This window comes from Pseudorca crassidens, chromosome 13 (assembly GCF_039906515.1).
Source record: "Pseudorca crassidens isolate mPseCra1 chromosome 13, mPseCra1.hap1, whole genome shotgun sequence".
NCBI lineage: Eukaryota > Metazoa > Chordata > Mammalia > Artiodactyla > Delphinidae > Pseudorca > Pseudorca crassidens.
The window spans coordinates 66,732,877-66,750,171 of NC_090308.1; the positions used below are offsets into that span (position 1 = coordinate 66,732,877).

Here is a 17,295-nt window from a genome sequence, read left to right on the forward strand (position 1 = left end):
GGGTCAGAGTCCGGGTCAGAGATCGAGCCCAGGAGGGGCCCAAGGACCTCAGAGAAGGAGCCGGGGAAGAGCTGTGTCGCAGAGATGGAAGAGGGACGGGGTTTCAGCTAAGGAGGTTGGTCATGGGAGGGAGGTCAGGCTTGGGTAAAGACTGCTCGACTCAGCAAGTATTATGGGGGAAGGAAGGCATGGATAGGTAGGAAGTGGAGCAAGCTGGTGGAGATGGGATCGTGAAAAAGGTTGAAAACAAGAGAAAAATGGTAACCAGGACATGGGACGTTGTAAAATCTCACTCCTGGGGGTTCCTTAAAGATCAGTTGTCCTGGGCTTCCCTGGTGGCGCAGTGGTTGAGAGTCCGCCTGCCGATGCAGGGGACACGGGTTCGTGCCCCGGTCTGGGAAGATCCCACATGCCGCAGAGCGGCTGGGCCCGTGAGCCATGGCCGCTGAGCCTACGCGTCCGGAGCCTGTGCTCCGCAACGGGAGAGGCCGCAACAGTGAGAGGCCCGCGTACAGCAAAAAAAAAAAAAAAAAAAAAAGATCAGTTGTCCAGTGCCCTCAGACTTGATTGTGGATCAGCAGGACTTGTGATGTCTCCGGTGCAGGAGGCTCAGGGTGGGGTCCAAGAATTGCATCTCTAACAAATGCCTGCTGATGCTGATGCTGCTTGTGGAAGGGAGAGCCCCTGAGTCCAGCCTCGCCCACCCCACCCCCGGTGGATGGTCAAATGCCTGCCACATGGCACTCACTGCCTGCTCAGGAAGCAGTGCTCACCATGAGAAAAGTCAGGCCTCTTTTAAACCTGAAATGTTTGATTACACCCAACAATAAGGGAAAGTGTCTCAACCAATATTTCAAATTAACTCAGACTTTGCAAGAAGTCCTCAAGGAAAGGGAAGGGCCATGGAGGAAAGTCAAGCCATGCAACCTGCAGTGATGAAAATTTTATAGTGTTGTTGCGTGTAACTATACATTCCATTGTATGAATATACCACAATGTATTTAACCTATTCTGTAGATAGACTGCGTCATGAGGTTTATATATCTTCCATTTTGCTGGATAATGCCTTCTAAGGTAGTTGTACCAATTTACACCCACCACTGGCAGAGTATGAGCATTCCTGTTGCTCCATATCCTTAGCAACACTTGGTGTAGCTACTCTCATATGAGCCAAGTTTGTTAGTATATAGTAGTAATATCTCACTGTGGTTCTAAGGGAGCTGTTAATGCAATTGAGTACTTTCTCATTTGTCTATTGTTTATTTCTTCTTTTGCAAAATGCCTATTCAGATCTCTTGCCCCTTTTTGTATTGGATTGTCTGATTTTTTCTTAATGGAACTCTTAGGAGTTTTTAATTTTTTTTATTTTATTTTTTTGCGGTATGCGGGCCTCTCACTGCTGTGGCCTCTCCCGCTGTGGAGCACAGGCTCCGGACGCGCAGGCTCAGTGGCCATGGCTCACGGGTCCAACTGCTCCACGGCATGTGGGATCTTCCCGGACTGGGGCACGAACCCGCATCCCCTGCATCGGCAGGCGTACTCTCAACCACTGCGCCACCAGGGAAGCCCCCTATTATATCCTTTTTATTGTCCAACCTATTCTTTATGTTCTCTCTTTTTTTTCTCCTTCCTTTCTTGCTTTTGTTTAGACTGATTATTTTTTGTTATACCTATTTTGGCTTTTCTATTTTAGTTTTGAAAATATATACCCTACTACTTTTTTTTTGTGGTTCCCTAGAAAACAACATGAATCTTTGGCTTATAGTACTAGTATGTTAAGTAACTATTTTTACTGTCCTCCAGACAATGCAAAGACCTCAGAACACTTTCACTCCATTTATACCTCTCCCTTCTTAAATGTTGTATATTTTTATTTAGTTTTTTCAATCCTACAACACATGGTTAATATTGTTTTATATAGTCAGTGTTCCCTTAGAATCATACATATATTTACTATTTTTGTTGGTCTTTCATTCTTGCGTCTCCAGCTTTCTTTCTGGATCATGCTCCTTCTGCTTGAAAAACACCTTCATTTAGGGCAGGATGCCTGTTGGCAAATTCTGTTTTAGTTTGTCTTAAAATTCTACCTCACATTTATTCTTGTAGAGTCAGTGGAGAAGAAATGACATATAGCTTTATTTCAAAAATGGATAAATCCCTAACGTGTGCTTTCCAGGACCATGTGAGGAGAAATAATTGCAGAAAGGCTAGGAACCAAGAATAGCTCTTGGCTAAACACGTATTTCCCTTCTGAATTTGTTGCCTCACTGGCTACACTGCCTGAAATTCCACCAGTGACTTCCATTTGGCTCACCAGATCCCTCTCTGAAAGTAGAAAAACCCACGTCAGTGTTCAGGGGCCAAGGCACAAATGCCTAGTTAGCTTATCTTCTTTCTAACACCTTATAGGACTCAATCATACTCTAAACATAAAACTGCTCACAGAAAAAGGAGAAAGACCAGTCATTTGGAAGAATTTCTCGAAAATCAGGTTGGGAAGGGCCACAAAATGAAGAGCTCGGGAGATCCTGGGGGGTGGAGCGTTAGTCTTGGGCTGTGGGGCAAGTCAGAGGCAAAGGTCACCTCCATTGCACTTGGACCAAGGAGGGCAGAGCTGTTGGTCCCATTCAAGCTTGGGGTGCGAGTCCCCGAGCGCAGCTCTGGAGCCTCCTGAGCACACAGATGTTTTCCAACAACCCAGAATCCTTGGAGCCTGACCTGCAGTCCCATGTGGGCAATACCTCCAGAGGCTGAACGCCACCCTCACAGCCGTTATCAAATTTCTCTCCAAAGGACGGCTGGAACTGCGGAGAGCAAGGCAGGCCCCGGGGGACAGAGAGACACAGTGACAGGCACCAAGCAAGCTGTTGTACTTTATCTGGAAAATGTCCGTTGCCAAAACCAGCTGCTGGTCAAACACTGTGCCCATTATCTGAAAACCAGGCCACAGGGAAGTGGGTCCAAAGAGGGTGATGGCTATACTGTTTCTGCCCTTTGGCTCTTGGGACGACTGGATGTGGCACTTTAGAGAAAGGGAACAAGGGGGAAAGGTGATGAGGGTTAAGAGCTCCAGCCCTGGGCTGTTTTAATGTCTCAAGTGAAGGAAGGTCCGTCCAGGGGACGGGGAATTAACCAGCCCTGCTTCCCATGGTGATGTTGGGAACACACGGTCCTGCACAGGGGCTCAGGGGTCTGGGTCCTGGGAGGGGGCCCCAGCCAGGCTGCTGGCAGACCCTCCCTCGTGTTGCAGGCCCCTCGGGGGAGGAAGGCTGGCCAGTCAGCCCTGAGGAGGGGGCTTCAGCCTCACACTGGCCATTCCACTCTGCCCCTTCAGTGCCCTCCTGGAGCCTGGAGTGAGAGAAGGCTCCGGCTGCTAGAGCAGTCATCTCTCATGGGGCCTGACCTGAGCCCTCGGTTGAGAGCACAGGAAAATAAAAAGATCAGCTTATGACCCAATTTATCTGGGAGGGGAAAATAAAAAATAAAATGTTGTGGGAATTCCCTGGCGGTCCAGTGGTTAGGACTCGGTGCTTTCACTGCTGTGGGCCCGGGTTCGATCCCTGGTTCAAAAAAAAAAAAAAAAAAAGTTGTGCTCATTTGCTTTCACGTTTAAGAACACAGAAAATATCCACTAAATCCCACCAGTAATAAATAAAATGCTGCCATTCTATCGGGCTCAGCCACAAGCCCCAAATCTTTCATGGTGGGATTGCAAGTCTTAGCAAACCTACCCGGGGGGAGGTTTGGGGAGAGTCGGCGAGCCCATTCGATGCCCTGGCCCACCAGATCCTGTCGGGATCTCTGATCCTCCTCCCCTGCCTTCAGCCAAAGTCCCCGGCCCTTCCAGTCGTCATTCCCTAAGACCCAGACTCCCCCTGCCACCCTAAGCTTCTCCCAGCTCAGACCACGGTGGGTCGGCACGCCCTGGTCCTGCACTCCCTGGCCAGGGCCCAGAGGACCCAGGCGCAGTGGGCTGGCCTCTCAGGAGGCCCCGCCCAGATGCCGCCTGACGCTCTCAGAGACATTTTTTTTGCCTGTGAATGGAATAGCATTTATTAATATGCTTGACAGACACAGGTTTTTTCGTTTTCCCCATTTAAGGCTTTTTTTAAATATTAAAATCTAAAAACACATTTTGTGGAAGCATAAACATACATAATCTAGCTCATCCACTCATGCAATAAGCATGGGTTAAACACCCATGTTGGCCCAGGAAAGGCACTTAAGGTAGACACAGTCCCCGCCCTCATGGAGAAAGCTCAGGCACCCAACCTGCCAGGAAGTAGCGAGAAAACCCTCATGGAATCTGAACCACTGCCTCACCCCTGCTCCGCTCAGGCTCCCCTGGGAAGGGGGTAGGGGCTGTCTGCTTGCCCAGTGCTAGAGAGGAAGGCGCCTTAACCAGCCGTCTTTGCTTCTCTGCAGGCCCTGCCATCCCGGTGGGCGTGGACGTGCAGGTGGAGAGCCTGGACAGCATCTCGGAGGTGGACATGGTACGAGGCGCGCAAGGCGGGCAGCGCCGGGGCGGGCTGCTGTGGCCGAGGTCCCTTGGGGGCCTGCGGTGGGTGGGGCCACGCTGGGGCAGGCTGCGTCTGGGGGCGGGGCCAGAGCTGGAGGGGATAAAGCCGGGATTTGGAGGTTGGCCTAGGTTTAGTAAAATCCAGAGCCTGGCTTCTGCAGTTTCGTGGGTAAAAATAACTTGGGGGCGGGTGTGTGTGTGTGTGTGTGTGTGTGTGTGTGTGTGTGTGTGTGTGTGTGTGTGTGTGTGTGTGTGTGTGTGTGTGTGTGTGTGTGTGTGTGTGTGTGTGTGTGTGTGTGTGTGTGTGTGTGTGTGTTGGGGCGTGTTAAATGCAGATCCAAGGCCCCGCCCCAGACTTCCCGATTCGGTTTATGGGAGTGAGGCCCAGCCCTCTACGTCCTGAACGCGCCCCTTTAGCGGTGTGAGGGGCTGGACCCGCCACACTTGGAGGAGCCGCGGAGGTGGACGTTATTCCCCTTCAAATTCTGTAGGTCTCTGCGCGCCAGCGCCCGTCGGGAGCACAGCTTCCCGGCTCACTCCTTGGCAGCGCCCAGCAGGCTCAGGCGGGTACCGGAGCGTCTTTGAAGAAGCCTCGTTTCAGCTGAGACCTGACAGCTGTAGGGAGGGCCAAGCAAGAGCACATACGAGGTCTCTGAGGCAGAAGAACAGGGAGTTTGCAAACTGAAAGAGTGGCGGACAAAACGGGGAAGAGAGGGGCTGCCGAGGTGGGCCAGTGGGGCGGTGCCCCCCTCCACGGGCGGGCCTCCGGAACAGGCAGGAGGAGCCTGGGTGTGGTTGGCAGAGCAGACGTGGGCCACCGCATGCGTCCTTCCAGCCTTCCTTCACCTGCTCCTGGAACAGGCTCTTTTGGGTAGTTATTTATTCATTGGCGTTCATGTATTAGCTCTGGCTACAGTGTAAGGGCTACACTCTTGGTTTCAGGCATCGGCTGTGCAGACGAGGAGACACTTTTTAACAGGATAAGCCTTGAGGCTGAAAGTATACTAGACATGCAGCTGCCCATCTCCTCATTCATTCATTTCCCCCCGTTTTTCCATTCTGCAGATATTTATTGAGCATCCACTATTGTGCCTTGCCAGGCACTAAACTAGGGTCTGGATATTCAGGGGTGGGCAGGAAACAATTCTGCCTTTAAAGATACTACAAGCCTAATGGTAGAAACCCTCCATAATTGGACACTTAGGACTTCCCTGGCGGTCCAGTGGTTAAGACTCCATGCTTCCGCTGCAGGGGGGCACAGGTTTGAGCCCTGGTCAGGGAACTAAGATCCCGCATGCCACGCAGTGTGGCCACACACACACCAAAAGGCAAAATGGAACACTTGACTGTTCAGGTTTCTAGAAGTGTTTGCTAAGTTGAATTGAATGGTTAGCCAATAGGTAAGGAGCCATGTGTGCAAAGGTCTAGGTGAGAGTGCAGGGCTTTGTGGGAATCCAGCCCTGCTGGCCCCAGGGCAGGCGGTGGGCATCACAGCTGCCATTTTCCTTTGCAAAGCCTGAAGGAGGGGCTGTGCTGTCTCCAGCCTCATGAGGCACAAACATGAGCCGTTCTCTTTCCTGTGGCAGCAGCGCCACTGCCTTGGCCATTGTCCCGCGGGGCTGCAGAACTGTTTCCTTCAACTCGGGAGGCTGAGCCTGAGGTGTCCGTCACAGCGGTGGACGGAGGGTCGGCTGTCAGGAAGAGAGCTTTGTAAGCCATCTCTGTCTGGTCTCCCCCCGACTCCCACAGGACTTCACCATGACCCTCTACCTGCGGCATTACTGGAAGGATGAGCGGCTGGTCTTCCCCAGCACCAGCAACAAGAGCATGACCTTCGACGGCCGGCTGGTGAAGAAGATCTGGGTCCCCGACGTCTTCTTTGTTCACTCCAAAAGGTCATTCATCCACGACACCACCACGGACAACATCATGCTGAGGGTATTCCCAGATGGGCAGGTGCTGTACAGCCTGAGGTAACTGTCCATGGGGTCGTGGCATCCTAATATGTGTGGACAATGCCAGGGATCGTTTGACTGATTTACCACTGTCTCGTCAGAGCTAAACTGTGCTTTTCACAGTAGGTGAGAAAACAGTATTTGTGGAATGAATTAGCTAGTCAACTCTTGGTTTAAAAACCACCACAAAAATCCCCTCTATTAAAAAAAAAATGTATATGTGTGGTCTGTCCCTTTGGCCCCGAAGAGTTTGTCACTGTGTTTGGGTCTGCGGGTTACATGGGAGGGTCTGAACCTTCTGATGATAGTTAGAACTCTCTAAAGACGAAATGAGCACCGTTGTAGGTGCTGACTTCCCTGTCATCGGGGGTCTTAAGGTTAGGTTAGGAGACTAATTGAACCTGAATGATCTGAGGGAGATGGTGACCTTCTATGTACCCTCCACCCCTGAGAGCCTATGATTCTAGTTTATTGGTAATAAACAAAAATAGGTAATTATTGGTAATAAACAAAAATTAGGGAAATAACCATAGCTACTCTTTATTAGGTGCTACTGCAGATTGGCTTCTGGGCTGACTTGAGTGATTACACAGTTTCATCCCACACCTTGTACAGTTCGCCAGAATTCAGTGCTAATAGCCTTGAGTCGGGGCTAGGGAGGCAGGGCATAACCTCCGGGCATCTCTGGGGAAGACGAGTCTCTGGATGCAGGCAATGCCCAGAGAAGGGTCCAGGTGTGGGCCATGCACAGCCAGCAGCCTCAGGAGCTGGGATCCGGGCAGAGCAAATACCATCATCTACAGAAGACAAAACTCTAAAAGTTAACTTAGAGGGACTTCCCTGACAGTCCAGTGGTTAAGACTCAGTGCTCCCAATGCTGGCGGCACGGGTTCGATCCCTGGTCAGGGCACTAAGATCCCGCATGCTGCACCGTGCGGCAAAAAAAAAAAAAAAAAAAAAAAAAAAAGTTAGAGTCCTGGGTTTCCGAGCTTCTGATGTAGACGTGAAGAGGCAGCTGCCCTTGGTCGCGTCTTTGTCCTCCTTACTCTGGGCAGGTATATGAGCCAGTAACTCACTGCACGAGCCAACATGTTTGTTTGGGTTCTAGGATTACAGTCACCGCCATGTGCAACATGGATTTCAGCCACTTTCCCCTGGACTCCCAGACCTGTTCTTTGGAGCTGGAAAGCTGTAAGTGTCTGTATTCGTAATGACAAATCTTCGCCTTATTCCCTCTCTGTGCCATTTTAGTAACTATGAGACTGAGTACTGCCTGCCAGGGATAAGACCTATTTAATCCCTGGCTGAGGTAGGATGGCCCTGTTGCTCCTGCCTCAGAAGAAAAGGAGTGAAATTAACTTATTTTCCTCTTCCCAAAGATGCATATACAGATGAAGATCTGATGCTGTACTGGAAGAATGGGGACGAATCCCTGAAAACAGATGAGAAGATCTCCCTGTCTCAGTTTCTGATTCAGAAATTCCACACCACTTCCAGACTGGCCTTCTATAGCAGCACTGGTAGCTAACTTCTGCCATGGTCAGATTCAAATGTGGAAGAAAACACATTAGAATTCTTTTTCAGTGTTAACTTTTTCCCCTTCCAATAAAAATAACTTTTCATTATTCTAATAATGCCCAGTCCAACAAGACATAAACAACACTTAAAAGCAGAGGCTTTAAAAGTTGCTGCCCTCTGAAACTCCATGGTCAGAGGTAGTCATTCTGAACAATTCAGCAAACACCCTTGCAGACATCCTGCTTTAATTATGTAATTTTACAAAAGTAGGGTCAGAGTGTACACGCTATTCTGCAACCTGATTCGTTTGACTTAACGATGTGGGGAAATGTATTTATTACCTATTTATTTATGTATTTATTACTGGATTTACCTGTGTATTTATTACCTATATTCAGAGCTATAGATTCATTTCTTATGCGCAGTGTGACCCCTTCTTGGACCTTGGGGCCATGGTTGAAGTTTTGAGAGGATCCATTTGTCCGCTCTTCTTGAATCTCACCGTCAGCCCTTGTGTTAGTTTCCTAGAGCCGTCCTAACAGAGTACCACAAACTGGGTGCTTGAAACGATAGAAATGTGTTCACTCACAGTGCTGGAGGCCAGAAGCCTGAGCGCCATGCTCCTTCTGAAGGCTCTGGGGAGGACTCCTTCCTTGCCTCTTACTGGTCCTGGTGGTTATGGCATCACTCCAACCTCTGCCTCTGTTGTCACATGGCATTCTCCCCGTGACTCTGGTATTCCCATGGTGTGTCTCTGTGCATCTATGTGCAAACATCCCTCTTCTTTAAGGACACTGGTCACTGGATTATGGGCCACCCTAACTCAATATGACCTCGTCTTACTTTGATTACATGTACAGAGACCTGATTTCTCAATAAAGTCACATTCGCAGGTGGTGGGATTTAGGACTTCAACATACCCTTATATGCTACACAGCTCTGCAATATAGAGCTGCAATACACAGCTCTGCCGCAGCCACGGGACCCTGGAGGACTTCTCACTTCCTTACCCTTTGTCCCAGTGCTGAGAAGCCTAGGCCTGGCTGTGAGAAGCTTTTGGGCTACCGTCTGCCCCCGCATGGCCACCATCCCCCCCGCCCCCCCGTTCGCCTGCCCCCAGCCCCACCCTTCTGTTTGCAACATCAAACACTGGAGAAGAGCGGGCCCCAGCCAAGGTTGCCTTGGTGTCAGGACAGCCCACACCTGCTTTCCCTTTATGCCCATACTGCTCACCCCATCCCTTTCTTCTCCTTTGCTCTGATGTGCATTGCCACACAGTTTTCTTTTCTCATCTGTTCTTGGCAAGTCCAAATCAACTCTCTTTCTAAAACCATTTTTAAGAGTTCCTGGTATAACTTTTACTATGTGTCACTGTTTTGAGTGCTTTGTATGAATTAACTAATTTCTACCCAACAAATCTATGGTGTAGATCGTAGTATCCCCAGGTTACAGATGAGAAAACTGAGACTCAGAGAGATTAGATTTTAGAAAGGAAATGTATTATACGAAGCCAACCAATCATTAACTTTTTTTTTGGTTGCACTGTGAGGCTTGTAGGATCTTAGTTCCCCGATCAGGGTTTGACCCCAGGCCCCAGCAGTGAGAGCAAGGGGTCCTAACCACGGGACCGCAGGGAATTCCCTGTTTTTTTTTTTTTGATCATTAACTCTTTTTAAATTTATTTTTGGCTGTGCAGATCTTAGTTGTGGCACACGGGATCTTTGCTGCAGTGTGAGGGCTCTTCGTTGTGGTATGCAGGCTTCTCTCTGGTTGTGGTGCTGGGGCTCCAGAGCATGCAGGTTCAGCAGTTGTGGTGCATGGGCTTTCTAGTTGTGGTGTATGAGCTCAGTAGTTGCGGCATGCAGGCTTAGTTGCCCTGCAGCATGTGGGATCTTAGTTCCCTGACCAGGGATCATACCCACGTCCCCTGCATTGGAAGGCAGATTCTTAACCACTGGACTGCCAGGGAAGTCCCTTGGGTCATTCACTTTTAACTTTCTGCTGAAGATGAGTGTGGTGACAGGGGAGGAAGGGCCCCCAGGGAAGGAGTTTGTTTTTGCCTCTGCGATGGAACCTCACTGGCTTCTTCCTGTGTCCCCCAGGCTGGTACAACCGTCTCTACATTAACTTCACGTTGCGTCGCCACATCTTCTTCTTCTTGCTGCAAACCTACTTTCCCGCCACCCTGATGGTCATGCTGTCCTGGGTGTCCTTCTGGATCGACCGCAGAGCTGTGCCCGCCAGAGTTTCACTGGGTAAAAGCATTTGATAAGGTGTGATAGGGTGGTTACTTTTTTTCAATCAATCACTATGTAAAGAAGAAGTAAAATCATCATTCAGGGTCCTTAACCGATGGGCTGTCAGAGTCAGAAGGAGCGAACTTTCCTCCTGCTTCTTGCTTTCCATTCACATACTGCCCTCAGTTTCCCAGACTACACTGTGAAAACCACAGGGCGCTCAAACCGCATCAGCTCTGCTCGAATCGTTTCAGAAAGATAGCACCTACCTGGGGTGTAGACTTCCACCACTGGCAGTATCAGAGCTCAGTACTTTGATAAATAAGACAATTTGACAAATGCCCAAACTTACTGTGCAAATACAAAAACTTCGTTGGCCTTATTTAGATAGACTGAGAGTTTGGGAGCAGGGCCCATATTTCATGATTTCTGGGAAGGAGAGGGCTGTACTCCCTGGAGCTGTGGTTTAGTCCTTCACAGACCCTAAATGCCAGAGTAAACATTTGCAACTCATCAGAGATTTGGACAAAATCAGGTTGGGCACTGAGACATGTGAGACATGCAAGGCACAGTGAAGAAGAAACCTGTATGACAGGCTTCGAGGAATTTCCACAGTCTTCCTGGACTCAGGTGAGGGAGGATGTGTTCTTTCCCTGAAGTTTGGGAAGTTTCCTTGAGAGGGGTCCTGTAGCCCCTGCTTTTTAATTTTTATTTTTTATTGAAGTAGAGTTGATTTTCATAGCCACTGTTTTAAAGTCCACATCTGAGCAGATCCTTTGGGAAGCTCTGCTGATCTTAGCAACCACATCACAGAAACCCAGGCTCCCAAGTGGCTCAGAGTAAAAGGGGACAGGCGGTTGGCTGGGAGGAGAATGGGTTGGCTGCTCGGGAACAGATCCTTGCAGATCCTCACACCTCTATGAGGTGGAAACGTGCCCTGGCCACTTCCTATTAGATGTAAGAGAGAGCAAATGGGGCTTCCCTGGTGGTGCAGTGGTTGAGAGTCCGCCTGCCGAAGCAGGGGACACAGGTTCGTGCCCCGGTCCGGGAAGATCCCACACGCCGCGGAGCGGCTGGGCCCGTGAGCCATGGCCGCTGGGCCTGCGCGTCCGGAGCCTGTGCTCTGCGGCGGGAGAGGCCACAACGGTGAGAGGCCCGTGTACCGCAAAAAAAAAATAAAAAATAAAAAGAGAGAGCAAATGTAAAATGGGACTTAGTGAACTTATTTACAAAACAGAAATAGATTTACAGATGTAGAAAACAACCTTATGGTTACCAGAGGGGGAGGGATAAATTGGGAGATTGGGATGGACATATACACACTACTATACGTAAACTCTCTTTAAGCATCATAAGACCTTGGAAGAAACATACTACAAAAATCAATATAAAATGGTTAATAGTTGAAAAAAAAAGGGACTTAGTGAAATGTGAGGGCAGCTGTGTACCCTTGTCAGTGGCTGAACTAAAGCTGGATGCTGCAGGGATCACCACGGTGCTGACCATGTCCACCATCATCACGGGTGTGAACGCCTCCATGCCCCGCGTGTCCTACATCAAGGCCGTGGACATCTACCTCTGGGTCAGCTTCGTGTTCGTGTTCCTCTCGGTGCTGGAGTACGCGGCCGTCAACTACCTGACCACCGTGCAGGAGAGGAAACAGCGGAAGCTGCAGGAGAAGGTGAGAGAAGTTTCATTCATTTCCTTGTTGGAGCCCATGCTGCTGGTTGGATGAGAATAGCGGGAGGGAGCTTTCATGGAGAAAAGGGAGATGTTTGTGCAAAAGGAGGAGGATCCGTTTTACAATATTCTAGCTTCCATCACAAAAGATCCCAGAAAGTAGAAAGCCTTTGGACAAAGACTAGGAAGACTTGGGTTCTTGGGCCCAACTCTGCCATTTATGTTGGGCCTCAGTTTCCTCATCTGTTAAAAAAAAGTATAACAGAACCCTCACCCCACCTTCCTCCCAGGGTTATTGTAAGGGTCACAATGCCCTTACAAAAATGTATATGAGAGTTGTTTTGAAACTGTGTGGTTCTAGATGCACATAAATTATCACTATCATTAGTGCAGAGCACTGAGCACTGAACCTATCTAGGGAGAATGTCTCTACGTCCTGTGAACAGACAGGAGGAAAGTTCTAGAATAAAAAACTCCTGTATTTATCAGTGCTCTGGCCCAGTGAAAATTCAGCCACACACAACCTTAGCCTTTAGACTCATTGGAAATACTATGCTATCTATACGATACTGCACTATAGCAAAGTCTACTATGGGATGGAATGCAAAGGGGGAATTCAGGGCAATGCACCTGGGCAGAGAGGGAAAATCTATCCTATTCACATGCGGACTCTTATTAATCACATTAAGAAATAAAATGCCAACTTGTTACCAAATCCTTGCTAGTCATTGTACTGATCAAAATGGGTGTTTACCTAAAAGTTGTAGAGATCAGGGGATGTGAAAATTCCACATTTATGTGTGTCTAGCTGGCTGAGAGCTCCTTAGCAAAGGGAGCTTTAAGTTTTAGGAAAGAGGACCTGTTGCCTTTTTAAAAATAGTCTTTTAATGCCCACATTATACCTGTTAAATATTTCCAGTTGTCTTCAAATATGCTAGATTGTTTAAGAGTTTATATTTTAAGTTGTCTTCAAAATACTTTTGCTTCAGCATTTGAGGATTTGTTCAATTTTTTTCCCAGCTGGTGGGATCTTATTTCCCCAACCAGGGATCGATCCCAGGCCCTTGGCAATGAAAGTGCCGAGTCCTAACCCCTGGACCACGGGGAATTCCCTCAAATTTTGATAATCTGTGCATTGATCATTATCAAATGCCTTTGGAATATACTTAAACACTTTTGATTTGTAATCTGTTAGGCTTTCCTTGTGTAGAGCTGTTCAAAAAATAGCAAAGCCTTCATCTGACAGATATGCGCCCATGAACCATTAACAGCGCATAACTTGTACTCAGGCAGATCATTATTAACCTGTTACCATCTGATGGGCCCAGTGTTTGCCAGTGATGATACGATGCTGGCTAAAGAGCAATGAGGAAATCATACGTGGACAGCCCTTTGGGCTCCGAGTCTAGCTCCATGTCTATGGGAACAGAGAGCCGGGAAGCGAGGGCTTGTTCTCCATTGTTGTCAAGCACGCGGTTGAAAGGCTGAGAAGCTGTGGTTGCTGGGGAGGCAGACCGGTGGGAGGACACGAAATCTCTCTCCCGCTGCCCCACAGAGAAGCCACTGTTCACAATGTTAACATGGCCCCCAGTGGAGCTGAGGTTCCCGAAGTGGGAGCCCAGGAGCACCTGGCCTGGATTCGCCTTCTCAGCCTATTAAAGATGAAGATTAAGGGCTGTACCCCAGACCTACGGGCTCAGAATCTCCAGAGATGGCACCCTGGAATTGGCCTTGCTGACAAGCTCCCAGGCCGTTCTGATGCTCACTGAGGTTTGACTTCTGCTCTGCAGAGGGCAAAGTTGACTGGAGCCTGCTGGGTTCACCATGGTTCAAAAGGGGACCCACGCTGCTTTGGGTTGAAGCCGGCAGGCAGAGTATAGTTCTGCTTCCCTATGTGTGCTTGAATTCTTTGGCTGGTCATCCAGACCTGTCCAATGCGCCAGATGCCACTTAATTTTTCTTAGAAATGAGCTGATGTGGGAAATAGAGATTTTCCATAATTTGGGGCATTTCCTGATTCTAACTCAAAACCTTAAATGTCTCTTTTTATTTTAGCAGAAAGAATTTCAGTTTAGAGCAAGGAAAAAGAAGACCCATGTCTTACAAAAAAAGAAGTCCCCAGTGATATAACAATATCTCACAATTTTACCAAAGTTTGGGTGTGATTTTATCTAAATGCAAAGAATTGAATAGATGACCTCTCACTGACCTTCTATCCTTAAAATCTATGAGTTAATTATTCTAGGAATGTATTAATGTGCTACTTAATTATTGTTGCTGATGGGACAAGACATAGAAATAGTAATGAAACAATCATGCCTGATTAAAAAAATAGCTCTCCCAACCACAGATTTCTTCAAGTGTAAAAGTACTTCAAGTAATTCTGATTTGACATAAAATCATTCATCTATTTTTGCATTCTAAAGCTTCCTGGTATCCATCTGCGTGCATATTTCAGGAGGCACCTGAAACAGAGGCACCACAGGGCTGAGAGCCAGGTTAGAAACATATTAAAGCCAACAGGTTGAGAGTAAACCCAAGGTCAGTTGGCTGGATCAGGCAGGCGTCATACCTCTGGCCAGCAACAGCCAAACACAAACCTGTTTTACTTGGGTCTGTGAATCCTTGTTTAAATTTTCAATAATCTGTACATTGATTATTATCAAATACCTTTGGATTATATTTAAATACTTTTGATTTATAATGCATTGGACTTTCCTGTATAGAGTCATTCAAAACATGCCAAAGCCTCAGGGCTTCCCTGGTGGCGCAGTGGTTAAGAATCCACCTGCCAATGCAGGGGACACAGGTTTGAGCCCTGGTCAGGGAAGATCCCACATGCCATGGAGCAACTAAGCCCATGCGCCACAACTACTGAGCCCATGCACCACAACTACTGAGCCCATGTGCCACAACTACTGAAGCCTGTGCACCTAGAGCCCGTGCTCAGCAACAAGAGAAGCCACTGCAATGAGAAGCCCGAGCACTGCAATGAAGAGTAGCCCTCGCACGCCACAACTAGAGAAAGCCCGTGCCGCAGCAATGAAGACCCAAAGCAGCCAAAAATAAATAAATAAAATTAAAAAAAAAAAAACATAGCAAAGGCTTCATCCAACAAATATGGGTTCATGAACCAGCTGTTAACCGGAGCCAGCTTTGCTGACTCTAACGGTGGGGAGGAGTTAGACAAGACCATTCCCTTCCCTCAACCTTATAATTTCTTATAAACATTTTCATACTCAAGGAAATGGTTGAAAAAAATAGGATAATATACATTCATACACCCTGCCCCTCCATCCAACATTGTTGACATTTTGCCATTTTTGTGTGAGCTTTTTCTCATATAAACATACTTTTGTTGGTGCAGCTGAACCATTAAAAAATACATGACAGGGGAAAGTGGGGAGGGGGATAAATTAGGAGTTTGGGTTAACGGATACAGACTACTATATATAAAAGAGATAAACAACAAGGTCCTATTGTATAGTGCAGGGAACTATCTTGTTATAACCTATAATGGAGAAAAATCTGAAAAAACGTTTTACATATATGTGTATGTATCTATCTCTCTCTATATATATATCTGAATCACTTTGTTGTACACCTGAAATTATGCAACACTGTAAATCAATTATACGTCAATTAAAAAAAAAACTTGGAGGATTATCTAAGAAAAAATATATAAATAAAAAAATAAAAATAAAAATACATGATAGGTACCATGACCCTTTACCCTTAAATGGAACTCTTTAGAATAAGGACACTCTTCTACCTAATCATCTTTTGATTCACGGCTGGAACCAGAAGATGTGTGTTTAAAGTCCTGAATCTGACACTAACTGTCTGATCCCAGGAGAATTGTATAGCCTCTCTTGGTCTTAGTTTTTCCTTCTGCAATTGAGGGCATTTGGACTAAATCAGTGGTTCTGGACCCTGGCTGCATAGCAGAATCACCTGGGAGCCTTAAATTAATTAGTCTAGAGTGGAGCCTGGGCATGGCCAGTTTAAAGAGCTCCCAAGGTGACTCCAATACACAGCCAGGATAGAGAATCATTGGACAAAGTGATCTCTGGAGATGCTTCTAGTTCTGCCTTTTCTGTGGTTCTGAGAAGCCATGGGCTTTACTCTCGGCCCAGGCAGCCTCCTCTGGGCCTCTCACAGGCCGAAACATGCCTGACATCTCCCCTTGTGTTTGCTGCCCACAGTTCCCATGCATGTGTGGAATGCTCCACTCAAGAACCATGATGCTGGGTGGAAGCTACAGTGAGTCTGAGGCCAACAGCCTGGCCGGGTACCCGAGAAGCCATATTCTGACAGAAGAAGAAAGGCAAGACAAAATAGTGGTCCACCTGGCCCTGAGCAGTGAATCCAACTCCTCCAGGAAGAAGGGGCTTCTGAAGGGCCAGGTGGGTCTTCGCATCTTCCAGAACACCCACGCCATCGACAAATACTCCCGGTTGATATTCCCAGCTTCCTACATATTTTTCAACTTAATTTATTGGTCAGTGTTAGCCTAGGAGCTCTGAGGCTATGCCTGGGGAAGGGCACGGACATCTCTGGTGTCTGGCCGGCCGCCCACACGTGGACCTGCTGAGCGTGACCCCTCACAGACAGAGCAGCAGCCCCTGGACCACCTCAAGCAGCATCCTGGCTCCCGGAGGAGCCCAGGGGCCCTCCAGCTGCCCTCCCCCAGGCCTCGTGGGCTTGCTCATCGTTCATGCTGTGTTGTGTCCCACTTCTTGCCGCTTTGGGACTGTCTTCTTCTGTTCTTGTGTGTGAACAGGTTCATGAGAGCCTCCCTCCAATAAAAAAAAGACTCAAATGCCTCCCAGAAGATGAATGTTCTGAGACCCTTAGGAAGCCTAGGATTCAGTTATAAAGGGAAGGGAAAAATGAAGGGCAAGCTTAGGGGCATTCTGGATAGGAGACAGGAAATTAAGATTCAAAATAGGAATAAAAAAATCTGTAAACCCTACACTGGATTAAGTGCCTATCTAAGAAAGAAAAAGAAAACTCAGATCCCAGATGAAATGATTTGACCTGGGTGAGTCTGGCAACTCGCATGATTTTGCAATATTAAGGGACATCATTCATTCATACATCCATTCAACCGTTCATTAAATATTGAATACCTGCCCTGTGCCAGTGCTTATTTTTCTCAGCAATGTGTGACGACATGCACTGAGTATTGCCAACCAGGGAAACATCACCCAAACCCATCAAAGTGTAGAGTTTTTACTGGGGGCTGGCCATCTGAATACAGCTGACCGCCTGTATGGCTGACCTTAGTCTCCAGTTCCTTCAGAGGCTGAGCTGGTAAGTCTCAGCCTGAGACCCCATCATAAACCACCTTGTTGGCTTAGACCGTCTGGCATGGCCGTAGGCC

The 17,295-nt window shown here is 47.9% G+C and overlaps 1 protein-coding gene across 5 annotated transcripts in view; it reads left to right on the forward strand.

Annotated features, from left to right (window-relative positions):
* GABRR2 (gamma-aminobutyric acid type A receptor subunit rho2) overlaps positions 1–17,045 on the forward strand; it is a 50,401-nt gene extending 33,356 nt beyond the window's left edge. Inside the window, exons 5-11 of one of the 5 annotated variants that reach the window (XM_067702584.1) lie at positions 4,426–4,493; positions 6,269–6,492; positions 7,583–7,665; positions 7,854–7,994; positions 10,095–10,247; positions 11,714–11,910; positions 16,115–17,045. In XM_067702584.1, the coding sequence (XP_067558685.1) occupies positions 4,426–4,493; positions 6,269–6,492; positions 7,583–7,665; positions 7,854–7,994; positions 10,095–10,247; positions 11,714–11,910; positions 16,115–16,426 (1,178 nt within the window). In that variant the 3' untranslated portion in view covers positions 16,427–17,045. Of the gene's footprint in view, positions 1–4,425; positions 4,494–4,631; positions 4,689–4,850; positions 5,391–6,268; positions 6,493–7,582; positions 7,666–7,853; positions 7,995–10,094; positions 10,248–11,713; positions 11,911–16,114 lie in introns of those variants that run through there. The other 4 variants (XM_067702588.1, XM_067702585.1, XM_067702586.1 and 1 more) reach the window with 4 other exon arrangements.
* The last annotated feature ends 250 nt before the right edge of the window (positions 17,046–17,295 follow it).